The sequence below is a fragment of the Ascoidea rubescens genome, assembly GCF_001661345.1.
Source record: "Ascoidea rubescens DSM 1968 unplaced genomic scaffold ASCRUscaffold_1, whole genome shotgun sequence".
Classification (NCBI taxonomy): Eukaryota; Fungi; Ascomycota; class Saccharomycetes; order Ascoideales; family Ascoideaceae; genus Ascoidea; species Ascoidea rubescens.
In genome coordinates, this window is record NW_017962913.1 from 1,191,314 (window position 1) to 1,204,531 (window position 13,218).

General features: G+C 30.2%; 7 protein-coding genes and 1 non-coding gene across 8 annotated transcripts; 3 read left to right on the forward strand and 5 right to left on the reverse strand.

Moving 5' to 3' along the window:
* Positions 1–170: 170 nt before the first annotated feature.
* Positions 171–962, reverse strand: ASCRUDRAFT_83640 (uncharacterized protein; the record flags this gene model as incomplete). Its single annotated transcript, XM_020194848.1, has 1 exon — positions 171–962. Exon 1 carries the CDS (start codon positions 918–920, stop codon positions 171–173), a length of 750 nt encoding a protein of 249 aa, XP_020050028.1. The 5' UTR covers positions 921–962.
* A 365-nt stretch (positions 963–1,327) lies between these two features.
* NTA1 (amidase) lies at positions 1,328–2,705 on the reverse strand (the record flags this gene model as incomplete). The annotated part of the gene is made up of 1 exon (XM_020192323.1): positions 1,328–2,705. The coding sequence occupies one exon, from the start codon at positions 2,700–2,702 to the stop codon at positions 1,515–1,517; it is 1,188 nt and encodes a 395-aa protein (XP_020050029.1). The 3' UTR covers positions 1,328–1,514.
* Positions 2,706–3,028: 323 nt separating this feature from the next.
* ASCRUDRAFT_78755 (patatin-like phospholipase domain-containing protein) lies at positions 3,029–5,616 on the forward strand (the record flags this gene model as incomplete). The annotated part of the gene is made up of 2 exons (XM_020194285.1): positions 3,029–3,074; positions 3,230–5,616. 2 exons carry the CDS (start codon positions 3,029–3,031, stop codon positions 5,614–5,616), a joined length of 2,433 nt encoding a protein of 810 aa, XP_020050030.1.
* A 154-nt stretch (positions 5,617–5,770) lies between these two features.
* MNN14 (Mnn14p) lies at positions 5,771–7,938 on the reverse strand. Its single transcript, XM_020192325.1, has one exon. The coding sequence runs from the start codon at positions 7,883–7,885 to the stop codon at positions 5,975–5,977; it is 1,911 nt and encodes a 636-aa protein (XP_020050031.1). The 5' UTR covers positions 7,886–7,938; the 3' UTR covers positions 5,771–5,974.
* Positions 7,939–9,892: 1,954 nt separating this feature from the next.
* HIS3 (imidazoleglycerol-phosphate dehydratase HIS3) lies at positions 9,893–10,570 on the forward strand (the record flags this gene model as incomplete). The annotated part of the gene is made up of 1 exon (XM_020194286.1): positions 9,893–10,570. The coding sequence occupies one exon, from the start codon at positions 9,893–9,895 to the stop codon at positions 10,568–10,570; it is 678 nt and encodes a 225-aa protein (XP_020050032.1).
* MRP51 (mitochondrial 37S ribosomal protein bS1m) lies at positions 10,563–11,884 on the reverse strand. The gene has a single exon (XM_020192326.1). It carries the CDS (start codon positions 11,818–11,820, stop codon positions 10,663–10,665), a length of 1,158 nt encoding a protein of 385 aa, XP_020050033.1. The 5' UTR covers positions 11,821–11,884; the 3' UTR covers positions 10,563–10,662.
* A 139-nt stretch (positions 11,885–12,023) lies between these two features.
* Positions 12,024–12,104, forward strand: ASCRUDRAFT_t2. The gene has a single exon. It is a non-coding gene; the product is annotated as a tRNA-Ser (tRNA).
* Positions 12,105–12,242: 138 nt separating this feature from the next.
* ASCRUDRAFT_73525 (uncharacterized protein) lies at positions 12,243–13,072 on the reverse strand. The gene has a single exon (XM_020192327.1). It carries the CDS (start codon positions 12,842–12,844, stop codon positions 12,425–12,427), a length of 420 nt encoding a protein of 139 aa, XP_020050034.1. The 5' UTR covers positions 12,845–13,072; the 3' UTR covers positions 12,243–12,424.
* Positions 13,073–13,218: the final 146 nt, after the last annotated feature.

Here is a 13,218-nt window from a genome sequence, read left to right on the forward strand (position 1 = left end):
TTGCGCGTAGTCCGGCTAGTCTACGTACTGCATGCGTAATGTCGCGTATACAGGCATGATTATATCTATCTTTCTATATTCCTATTTGGTCTACACAGTTTTGGGTGTTTTATTGGGGTAATTGCCTACACTTTTTGCTTTCTCTGAAACAATCTTCTTAGCTTTTTGGATTAGAAGCTTTCATCATCTTGTCTTTCTAGTCCACCATCATATGTATAGGTTTGTATTAGCGGCAAACGGTCTAACCTGATTGCATTGGCTTCATTCTTGGTTATTCTACGATTTCTTTCGGTTCCATCAGTTCCATCAGTTCCATCAGCTCCTCCAGCTTCTTCAATTATGCTTGCATTACCTACATTTATGGGTGTTCTGTATAAACTCTCTGAATTATGAATCACTGGTTTTAAAGATTCCCTTAAACGATAAATAGAATTGTCGTCAGAAATATAAAGAGAAGAGGATGATGAGGTATTCAGTTCACTTTGATTATCATTATTATTAATACTACTATTATCAATACCACTATTATCATCTCTGTTATTTTCAGTAGTATCACTATTAATGTAAGTAATATCACTACTATAATAAGTAGTATCACTATTAATATTATCATTATTATTATTATCAATATTATCGATATTATTAATATTATCAAAAAGAGTTATATTATTTTTTTTCCTTTTAGTTATAAATTTAAAGTCGATAAAATGAAAGGGGTTTTGATCTTTATTGTGATAGAATTTTGATAGAATTTTTTCTTTCAATCTAATAAATCTATTACATCTAGCGGTTTCTTTCTCTTCCTGTAAATCAGGATTATTATTTAAAATATTGTTTGGAGAGAGTAAGTTTTCATCGAGGATATCATTATTATTCAACTCTGTTTGACTTTTGTTTGTAAAAATTTCACTAAACCTCATTTCTAAAATACAAAAGATTTAAACAAATTAAGCAATACTTTGCAAAAATTTTAGACAATTAAAATATTTATTTTTCAATTTTCAAGTTGCACAAGTAGTTGAGAATTTGCTTGAAATGTTTTTTTCTTTTCTCTTGATAAAAAATTCATTTTTATAAAGAAGTAAATAAAAGAAAATATAACCTTTATATAATATTGTTCATTGAATTAATAAATATTTTATTTTTTGTTATTAATCTGTTTTTCCCAATGAAAATTATAATCAGCATTATCAAATAATCAATTACCATGATTAAACAATCAAATTTATCAAGTTTATCAAGTTTATCAAGTTTACGAACATTTGAAAAAAACTGAAAACTGAATTGTAATTTGTTTTTAGTTTTCTAATCATGCTCTTTGTTTTCTCTTTTTTTTAAGAAGATTCTTTATTATGCCACATTTAAAGCCGGGGATGTTTTAGTTTTTATTGTTCTTTGGTGCCTTTTTGACACAGATCTACAATGCTTCTTCATGCACAACGGAAAAACCGGATTATCTTTTAATTTTCTCATGTATTGACTACACACTTAAAAACTATTATACTATTCTTTTATCATGTGGTGCTTATATCAATGTCTCTCACTAATATACCTTCATTACCCATATTTAGACTTCCTAATATTTCAATACTTGAATTGGTAATATCATATTCGGAAAAATCATTGCCAGGGTCTTTGGAAGCAAATGGTGATTTTCCGTTAAATTTTAGAATTGAAGAGGATCCTCCATATAATATATCATCTTCTATTCCAACTCTATTACAAATAATAACATGAGTTGACTCGTTTTTATCTTGAGGTAAATAAAATGATTCGATGGAATTTTTATAATAGATCGTGTTAATAAATGGAAAAAACCTTAAGATCCAATAATTCAAATTTGAATAATTCTTTTTAAAGTAATCAAATTTTTCATTTTGAGTATCAAAATTAAAATTATTTTTCGTTATTGTGTTTGAATTGTCACAATTGTATTCAATGTTGGATTCATTTCCATCTTTCTCATAAGCATCAAATATGTTTTTATAATAGTTTTTTTTCTCATTCAATTGATTTGATTTTTTATCAGGAATTAATGATGGGGAGCTTGAATTCAACCATGCCATTGGACATAAGATCAAAGAACAATGGTTTGTTTTGCAAAAAGTTGAAAATTCAAAATCCATAAAGGGTGCTTCAAACTTATAAGGGTTTAAATCCATACAAATTCCTATTGATACATTAGTCTTTTTGGTATTTTTATCATTGGCACCTTCGACCGAATCACTTAAATTAACAGGAAACACTTGAAATCCATTGGGATTCTCCTGACAATCCCACTGGTAATCTGTGTCATATAAAAAGGATTTTCTATAATTGAAGGCGACGGAACCATTGGGATGAACTAAACATGTGGAATTGAAGTTTTTGCCATTATGTATTTCAGGATATCCAATTAATGTGAAACATTTATACTTGTTTGATAGATCGATAGCCCAGCTGATTGAGGGACAATCATCAAAATTATTCAGCTCAATGCCCTTTGAAATATTTTCCAAGTATGGTCTAATATGGTCTTTACTGGAAAAGTTATATCCAGTCAATGAAAACTCGGGCAAAACAATCAAATCAAGTTTCTTTTTGGACAAGCTATCATGTTTACTGAAGTAATTACTGAGTATCAGCGATGCTCTCTTAGCATTTTCATTAAAGCTGCCGATTTTGGGATTTAGCTGAAGACAAGCTACCCTAAACTTCATCATCCTGTATATCACCAAGCGATATTCCTGAAGTATCCTCCACAATCTTCCAATATCTCCCCATGTCCCGTTGTCTGTTCGGACCCAAATCCCGGATCACGCTGAGCACATGACACATAAATCCTAATGTATGGGTCTTTTGCTGCAGGTCTGAAAACCATCCCAACGGTGCATGTACAAATATGCTTTTTGCTGCACCAATTATGTTGCATGCATATGCTCACATGGTAGTCATTGAGCTTTCGGAAACTGGAGAAGATGGCAGACGAAAGAGTTGTGCTTTTGCTTGACCTCTTTCTCTCCAGCTCCATGTTCTTTGGCTCTACAAAATGGACAAATTAAAGGACTACGACAAAGATTTTGTCAATGAAGATCGTATGTGTGCCATAGGCAATGACAGCAGGCTCATTTGATGCTCATTTGATGCTCTTTGGGCCTCTCTGGTTTGGTTTGTCCTATTTCTGCTGCTTGCCTGCTCTATTTCTCTGCCCATGTACTGCTACTAACTTTATTGTCTTGCTGTTCATTAGATATTGATGCATTCATAGATGCTCTAGAGTTTGATGATTCTAATTCTCCCAAAAATGGTACATTTGCATCTTTAGGTCTCTCCAGATCATCAACTTCTTCCTTGAACTTATTTCACTCCTTTCATCTCTCTGGGCCAAGTCAACGCACTGATTCTGACAACATTATTCAAAAATCCGATGAAAATAATGACAAAACAGATAACAAGAATAATATTAAACCAGATAAATCCAAGAAATTAAATAATGGCGATAAACCCCCAGAAAAGATTATCTCAAAGAGTGATTGGTCCCCAATATACAATGAACTTAATTCAAACTCAAATAATGTTAATTCCGATTTAAATTTATTTGATCTAAAGAAAATAGAAAACGACATATCCACTAAAAATGATTCCAAAAATCAATTTAAACCTCACTTGAATAAAAGTGATTTAATAATACCAGACGCTTTTAAACAAGGCTGGTCCTACCAATTTTTCAGTTGGCCTATTTTATTATTTGCAATTTGGTGGATAGGTCTATTAGCATTTTTTTATTTATTTATTAGAATTTACGTTGCATTATTTGAATCCTTCATAACTTGGAGAGGCAAAAGGAGATCCTTAAGAACAAATTTAAGAAATTCAAAAAATTATAAAGAATGGATCAAAAATGCTTTAGCTTTAGATAATTACTTGAATTTAAATAAATGGAAATCAGATCCAAAAAATTTTTATTACGATTGGAAAACTCTACTTAAAATCGTTAAAATCCTAAAAAAAATTAATAATAATCCCAGGCACTTGGATTCAAATATTGAAAAATTAGTTTTAATCTTGCAAAATTGTGTTAAAACTAATTTTGCTGGCATTGAAGGCCCAATATTATACTCTCAAACCTATTATAACACGAAAACTTTAATTGAAGATTACTATAATCAATTGCAAATATCTTTAAATTTAATTATTAATTCCGATAAAATTGATCCCATAGAGAAATATAAAATATTTAAACATTTTAATTCAAACTATGGTAAAACTGCTTTATGTCTTTCAGGTGGTGCATGCTTCTCTTATACACATTTTGGTATTGTCAAAGCCTTGATAGATAACGATTTATTGCCAAAAATTATATCAGGAACAAGTGGCGGAGGCCTTGTTGCTGTTCTAACTTGTACTAGAACAAACAAAGAACTAATGGACTTATTAATTCCAGAATTAGCTTATAAAATCACTGCTTGTTCAGATCCAATTTCCGAATGGCTTCCTAGATGGTGGAAAACTGGTGCAAGATTTGATTCTGCTGATTGGGCAAAAAAATCTTGCTGGTTCACTTTAGGAAGTTTAACCTTTAAAGAAGCTTATCAAAGAACAGGAAAAATATTAAATATATCAACAGTTCCCTCAGATTCTCACTCTCCTGTCATTCTTTGCAATCATATAACCTCTCCTAATTGCGTCATTTGGAGTTCTTTGTTGGCTTCATCAGCTGTGCCTGGTATTCTCAATCCTGTGGTTTTAATGATGAAAAATAACGATGGAAAAGTTGTACCTTTCAGTTTTGGTAGCAAATGGAAAGACGGTTCATTAAGGACTGATATTCCTGTTGAAGCGCTAAACACTTACTTTAATGTCAAATTTTCGATTGTTTCTCAAGTTAATCCACACATTGCATTATTTTTTTATGCTCCAAAAGGTTCTGTTGGTAGACCGGTATCAAGAAGAAAAGGAAGTGGTTTAAGAGGTGGCTTTGTGGGTGCTGCTCTAGAAAATTTTTTGAAATTAGAAATCACAAAATGGCTAAAATTGATCAAAAGTCTCGATTTATTGCCTAGAATAAAAGATCAGGATTGGTCTAATATATGGTTACAAAGATTTAGTGGGACCATAACATTGTGGCCAAAAATTAAGATAAAGGACTTTTATCATATATTAAGTGATCCAACTCCTGAAAGATTAAAAAGCATGATCCAAAACGGTGAATTAACTGCTTATCCAAAATTATTGTTTATTAAGCATAGGTTGTCCATTGAAAGATGCATTGAAAGGGGATTAAAAGAATCGAGAAAGGAATCGAAATTTTATGAAAATAATCAAAGCACACCAACTATCAATCCTGAAGATTTCTCTGCAGCCGATGCTCAAGAAGATTTAGACAATTCGGATCATCTTGAAAGTTATGACTCAGAGGTTTTGAAAACAATGTTCACTGATGGGCTTGGAATCTCAGTGAAAACAAATTCAAATGAAAGTCATCAAATTTCTAAAGATGATAGCTCAATTTATGAGTCAGAAGACATTTCTGACTTTTCTGATTATAGCTATAAAGACGATATTGAGGAAGTTAATTCTTTTGAAAATCCAGACACATTTGCTAATAATAATAGCTCAAAAACCCACGTTGAATAACAATTTAATAATCAAATCAATTAATTAGGTTTCTTTTAAAAGCTATTTGATTTTAAATTTCGCTGTAAAGAAAAATCAATATTTAAGAAAAATTAATATTCAAGAAAAATAAAACAAAATAAAGACATATTGTCAAAGTATAATTCATTAGCAGTTCTATTAAATATTTATTAAACAATGAGCAATAAGCAATAGTTGTAATCCTTTCCAAAAAATTAAGTAAATGTTATTTGAAACACAAAATGAATTTATACTAATAAAAACCAGATAATTATATAAAATGCAATTTAAAAGCTCAATAAAAAACAATAATAAAAATTGTAGGTATTAAAACAAAAACCACAATAAAATAGGGTTTTCAATAATCTTCATCATAATCTTTAGCTCTAAAATCATCCTTTGGAGGAGGTCTCCTGTTATGGAAGTCAACAGCTTGGTTTTCACTCTGCTGTTTGACCTCAGGCAACTTAGGAAGTTTTGAATCTATTTTTGGAGAAATGTAATCTGAATGGCTTTTTAATTTATCATTTGCTTCGTCTACAGAAATTTTTTCCTCGATAGAATCTGACGATTCTTTCTTACTAATATCGATAACATCTTTTTCTTTATTAATATCACTATCCATTTCGCTTGCAACCTCAGAACTATCTGCATTTTCTAAATTATTTAAATTTTCCTGAGAATCATTAGGATATTCGTTTTCGACAGAAATTCTATTATAAAACCCATCCAAGTCATGGTTTGTTTTCATAGAAATTGATTGAGCAATATTTTCAATTGGATGAATAAATTTTTCATTATAGTCATATTTTTTCCCTTGTTCCTCAAGTTCTTTTATTTTATCATGTCTATAAAAAAATAAATCTTTCAAATAAGGTTTGAATTCAATCTTATCAATAACTTTTTTATTTGATTTTGATTTATCTAACGATTGCCTTTCAGCAAAATGTATTCTGGTTATATCATGAGTCAAATAAAACTCTTTTAAGATTTCTTCATCAAATAGCAATAATTCTAAAATCAAATCATCGCTATTGCTTAGATCCTCCAATTGTTTTGTGAAGTTTTTTTTCTCGAACTTTTTACCTGCTTTTATTAATTGGGAATGTTGATGAGTTAAGAATTTTTTTATGGACATAATTGGAACCCACATTCTTAATTTTGAGATGAAATAATGTCTATTAAATTTTGTTAATGTTAATGAATTACTTTTATATTCATTTAACAATATTGATTTGTAATCGTTTGGAATAAAACCTTTTGTTCCTTCAACCAAGGAAATTTTCATTGGAGAAATGCTTGAAAATAAAACAAAATGATTGTTTCGACAATTATAAATTTGCAAGTTATTATTAATTTCGAATCTTTGGGCAATGGATGTCAATCCTTTGACTTTTTTATCCGGATTACCCAAGAAATCATAATTTTCGGTATCAGAAAGATACTTTCTATATTTGATGGGTAATCTTGAGCTTGTTAAAGCCAAACCAGTTATATCAACGTACATACCGGTGTCAATATCAATGATTCTTGAGTCAATATTATTTTTACCATTGCCTTTTCTTCTATGGGTTATAAAAGAACCACAATCAATATAGTATTTTCCAAATCCATCGTTCAAATTCTCAATAATCAATGAATTGTTATAATATTTCGCTAGTTTATCCAATTCAGTTATTGGCATTTGAACATCAATATCGTTATCCCAATTAAAACTGTAACCGTTCCAATACCATGATAATAGAGAACCATGGGCTATCCAAGCTACTAAATTGTTTGAATATGTAAATTTAAGCCAGGATCTTAACATATGATGTAGAATTATTCGGATTTCATACTCAGACTTAATTACGCCATTGAAAAATCTCCAATCATAGTGACCACCGGGATTTTTAGCACTAACTGAATTTTTGATTATTGGAACCTCGTGGAAATATTTTAATAGTTTTGAGGGTAGAAAAGATAAAGAATACTTTAGAGATTGATAATGCAATAGCTCGTTGTCAGGTAATTTAGAAATATCCTTTGATTCATATTCTTCTACAATTTTTTTTGGTTGATAAAAAAATGAGGATTTATCTAATTCAAATTGATAATTTGAATTGATTTTAAAAAAATTTGGATCAGGAACTGAGTTTGGAGGAAAACTGCCAATTAATTTGTTAAAGTAGTTTAAAGGATTAACTTGCAAATTAATAGAAGTTGTTTTTTTTTGAATATTATTGCCTAAAATTTGATTTTCATAATTAAATAGCAAAGGTTTAACCATTTCGTCAAAGTTTTCAATTAGCTTTACAGAATTTCCTCTATTTTTAATGCCGCCATTTTTAACTTTGAATACATAGGATTTAACAGAGTTTATGGGAGTTTTTGTTTTCTTATTATCATTATTATTTTCGTTGATAATATAGTCATCTACTAAAAAAATAATTGAAGATGGGTTTGAAGCAAAAGAGTATAAATAGGATTTTCCTTGATAAATTTTTGATCTTACAGAAGATTTTCTTGACCATCTATGAATGTTAAAGCCTAATTTTGATTTTAAATTTTGATTATAATTCGGTATAATTTCTTCAATATTATCATCATTTAAGCAAAACAATGAGGGATCATTAAGATTTGGAATTAAAGGTATTGGTAATTTATTATTGATTAAATTGATAATTTTTGAGTTTTCTATAATTTCATCAGGAGTTAATTTTTGAAAGTAATTATCATTTTCAATGATATAATCATCCTGGAGAAATGAATAAATGGCTGGGGGTTCAAGTGGGATGCTTGAACCAACGTACTCACAATTATATTTTAATTTTGCTTCTGGGTCAATATTTGGATCGTTATTATAGAGGATGAAGGGATTTAGATCAGTTAAATCTATCCAATCATACCAATGAAATGGTAGCTCTATATCATAGGAGTGTTTTTGAGCAAGATTATTGGTGTTCTTGTTTAATGTAATTAATTGTTGATTAATGTAGTTTAGATAAACCGCAAGAGTGAACCTAATGTCATACTTGGAAACTATGGGTAGATCGTAGTTCTTGATTAAATTAAATGAGGCAAGAAATTGGTTGATATAGTAATTTGGAATGTTTGTTGAAAATTTTGTCTGATTTAAATTTAAATTTGAGTTTATATTGGAATCAATATTTGGATTTTCATTCGAACTCAGGTCAAGAATGTGGTTGCTTTTTTCTAAATTATTTAATTTTTCAATCAAGATAAAATCATCAGTTGGGGATTTTGATTTCAACAAATTTATTATATTTGAGAAATCTAAAAAATTAAATAACGAGTTTTTATTTTCATTTTCTATACTGTTTTCATATTCATCTTTTTGAGTATTATTTTCGTTGTCATCCTGTATTGGGTCCTTGTTAATGTTATTTGATAGGTTTGATATAGAAATAATTGAACCAATACCTGGATTTGAAAATTTGTTTAAATTAAATAGAATGAAATAGAATAAAAATAGCAATAAGAAAATTGAAAATACTCTTGATCTCCTCAATCTATTCACTATCGCAAAAAAAGCCATTATAATATGAGTTCAGTAGAGCAACGCATAAATAATAGGATCTGAAAGCAGCTGGATAGAAGTAGATTGATCTGAGACTGATTTGATGGTATTATGGAAAAAAATAGCAAGAGGAAATTGAAGACAAATTGAATGAAAAGTATCCAAAAGCCTTAAACAGCCCAAAAGAAAGAGACAAAATGGTGTAGTTTATCTGAAAATATCTTCTTTCTTCCTAACATGTGTAATCATTGGCGAAGAAAACTGCAGGTATGCGTTTATCTGCTGGTGCTGCAGCCAACAGTGTCTAACTATCCATAAAAAACAGGTATTTTTTCAAACAATCAACTGATAGCACTACATTAGTCCCACACTCCAAGGGAGTTATCTGATAAGCCATGTTCATGCTGCAATGTGTTTGCTGTGTATCATATATGCATATATGTGCATAGAACAACCGTGTGCGTAGATATTCGTAAAAAGCTCGTCTTGAATTGCGTATGATCATTGGAGAAAGTCCGTAAATATCCGTTTTCATCTTATTTCGGATTACGCTTTCGGAATGTCAAATGCTGATTCCGTCAAAGTTTCAAATTTTGGGAATTTCGATAATTTCGAGTTGAACAATTACTCACCTTAATCAATTGCAGCCTTAGATTACGTTCATCAACAAAATGATTTGACAGTGCACTTTTATTCCTGTTTTTGTTTTCAAATCTGCTTTTTTTATTTTACTCTTATTGTATTTGAATACCTCAAATGAGTCGTTTTGCTGCTGTGAAAAGAGTTACCAACGAAACTTCTATTCAGATTGTCCTAGATATTGATGGAGGCCCAATCACTGTTGAGGAATCGATTTTCAAAGGCGACAAAAAAATCAACTATGGTGAGCTAATTCAAAAAAGCTCAAGCTCTGGCTCAACCCAATTTATTTATATTAATACAGGTCTTGGTTTTTTGGATCATATGTTAAGTGCTCTATCCAAGCATGCTGGATGGTCTATAGTCATTGAGTGTATTGGAGATTTGTGGATCGATGATCACCATACTGCTGAAGATGTTGGTATCACTTTGGGGTTGACATTCCATAAAGCTTTGGGTCATGTCAAAGGTGTCAAACGTTTTGGTACTGGTTTTGCTCCATTAGACGAGGCTTTATCAAGATCTATTGTTGATTTATCAAACAGACCATATTCTGTGATTGAATTGGGTTTAAAACGAGAAAAAATCGGCGATTTAAGCTGTGAAATGATTCCACATGTTTTGGAAAGTTTTGCTCAAGGTGCTTCAATAACTCTACATGTAGATTGTTTAAGAGGCTTTAATGACCATCATAGAGCAGAGAGTGCTTTCAAGTCGCTAGCGATAGCATTAAAAGAAGCAACTTCCAAAACTGGGTCAAATGACGTTCCCTCAACCAAGGGTGTTTTGTTTTAGTTAATTTTGATCAATCCAAAATTTATTTCAGTCAAAATGTATTTAAAATTATACTATATACATATATTGAATACTTGTTATATTTTAAAGCATTAATTTTTAGGTTTTCCAGGTTTTCCAGGTTTTCTTAACATTGATATAAACTTGTTAATAAAAACTTTTTTATTTTCTTCATTTTCATCACTATATATATAAGCTGATTTATCAGTATGAATATCATTAACAATCCTAGAGTAACCTTTGGTAACTCTCTTTTTTGTTTTATTTATTTGAACTTCGTTTTTATTAAATGGTTTACCGAATAAATTAACTGCACCATCAGCATTAATAGAACCAGTAGCAACATTTATTGGAATCATAAATTCTCTTTGGTTTTCCCCGAAAAGGTTTTGAAAAATGTTTGTATTATTAAAAGGTCTAAATGTAAAACCAGCACCAACACACATTTTGTTTCCAGATAAACCAACAGATCTACCAGGGAAAATGGTTGATGAAGAGTATCCATCAATATCATTTTTTAATCTACCTTTAAGATTATATGATAGTCCACCGAATCCTTTAATACCATTTTGATAATTTTGGAAAATGTCCATGTTATCATTTTTTTCATTTTTTTTCATTTTTTCTTCAAGAAAATTTAAAAGTTCTTTAACCAATAATTGCTTTTTATTAATATTAGAATGGGCTTGAAGATATAAAGATGGATTTTTTTTAACCAAATATTCTTTAAAATCATATCTTAAATTTTTAAAATTTTTGTATAATTTTTTAGCATCACTGTTATTCTTAACAGATTCAGGGTTGATTAATTCTTGTATTTGACCAACTGCATTGTAATTAGATATAGTAGAGTTTATAGATGATGAAGGAGTAGGTGTGTGTTTATAATTAGACAAGTTTTCTGGGTTCATAAATAAAGGATTTAAAGAATTTGTTTCGTTTTCTCTGATTAATGGGATTTGCAATTCTTGAAATCTTTTTTTAATCCAATGAAAACTACCATTTTTTTCGAAATTGGTCATATGTTCAATAGTGTCAAATTGATCAACAATGATATATTTGCTCTTAATCTTGGATGGTAATGCTGATTTTAAACCCCATTCTCTTCGATACAAATTTGCAGAAGTAGTTTGAATGATCTGATGAGTTGGTACGGATTTGGTTTTAACAATATTAAAAAATGATTCAACTTTGGGAAGTTGTGCTATTCTGGAGTTTCCCAAAAGAGCTTCAAACGATTTGAAAGACATTTTTTATGAATATAAAAGTCTCTATTTTGCCTTCAACTCCTTGATATAACTCAGTATAGCTCGATAACTCAAACTTTAGATGCAATAATTTCTTTGGATTTTCAGCAAATAAAAAATGTCTATTGAAAAAAAGACCAAAAACAGCAAAAGCATGTGACCTTAATAAGTATAAATATTTTACTTGATCCAAATAAGGCAGTTATGGCATCATGGCCGAGTGGTTAAGGCGAAAGATTAGAAATCTTTTGGGATTTCCCGCGCAGGTTCGAGTCCTGCTGATGTCGTTTACTCTTTTTTCTAAGAGTAGTAATTTTTTTGGAAAATAAAGGCACTTCAAGAAATATATTTTGAATTGAACCAACTCGTGTAGGATTTTCTCCCTATCATGTTTATGTTTTCCTACGAATTGCTTAAAATTGGGTAATTAGTAGCAGTGGTTTTAATAATATAATTAACGCTCTTTATACATGTCCGTGCTTCTGATGCTGGCTGGTTTCAAGACCAAAAAGTGAATGGAAAAACAAAAAATAATAAAGGTCCAACTACAGAGAATTATCAATAAACTAAACTGTATCATTAATGAATGTTTGTTTTTCAAAGTTATTTAAAAGAATTTCTTTTCCAAGTTCTTTTCGCTAAACTCTTTTCTAGAAACATATTTGAACGGCTCAATTTCACTTGGCTCGTCTTTTTTATCAATTTCTGGTTCATTTTCCACATTTAGCTCCTTCTTTTCATTGACAGCTTCTGTCTTGATTTCGTCTTTCTTTTCTTCTGGTTCTTCTTTCAAGATTTTGGCGAGCTCAGCCAGGAATTTATCAAAATCAAACTCTTCTTCTGCCTGAAAATCCTTTTCCTGCATCTTCTGATCCTTTTTATTTGAATTTATCAAACCAACTTCACTTTTTTTGTTTCCTGAACGTTCAAACATCAAATTTATAAGTTTCAATCTATCGTCGATATCCACATACTGTTTTTTAACTTCAATATCTTCAATGATTTCTTTTAAGATTTTTATTTTCATCTTATATCTTTTAGTGACCTCCTCATCTTTCCTTTTAATGTCGATAAGATTGACCAATTGAGATGCCAATAATACAACTAAAAAGGATGGATATATATACGACCTATCAATCTTGATTTTGACTCTCTTTTGGTTTATGCTTTCTTGGTTATATTGGACTCGACACCTAGAAAATTTTCTGCTCTTGGAAACATTATCGAATATGGCTCGACCTGGTTTTATTCTTTTGTAAAAGATTGAAAACATCTCTGATTAAAATTAAGAGTTCTTCATCTCTAAAAGCTGAAAATATTGCCAATCACTGCACGTGCTTTTAAGCCGAAAAGAACCAACGCACCGGTTCCATGCTGTTATACGCTTATATATGCATGCCA

Bases quoted from the DNA above. Each gene is read 5' to 3' on its own strand.
- MNN14 (XM_020192325.1), bottom strand. From the start codon at position 7,885: ATGGTTAAACCTTTGCTATTTAATTATGAAAATCAAATTTTAGGCAAT.
- ASCRUDRAFT_73525 (XM_020192327.1), bottom strand. From the start codon at position 12,844: ATGAAAATAAAAATCTTAAAAGAAATCATTGAAGATATTGAAGTTAAA.
- MRP51 (XM_020192326.1), bottom strand. From the start codon at position 11,820: ATGTCTTTCAAATCGTTTGAAGCTCTTTTGGGAAACTCCAGAATAGCA.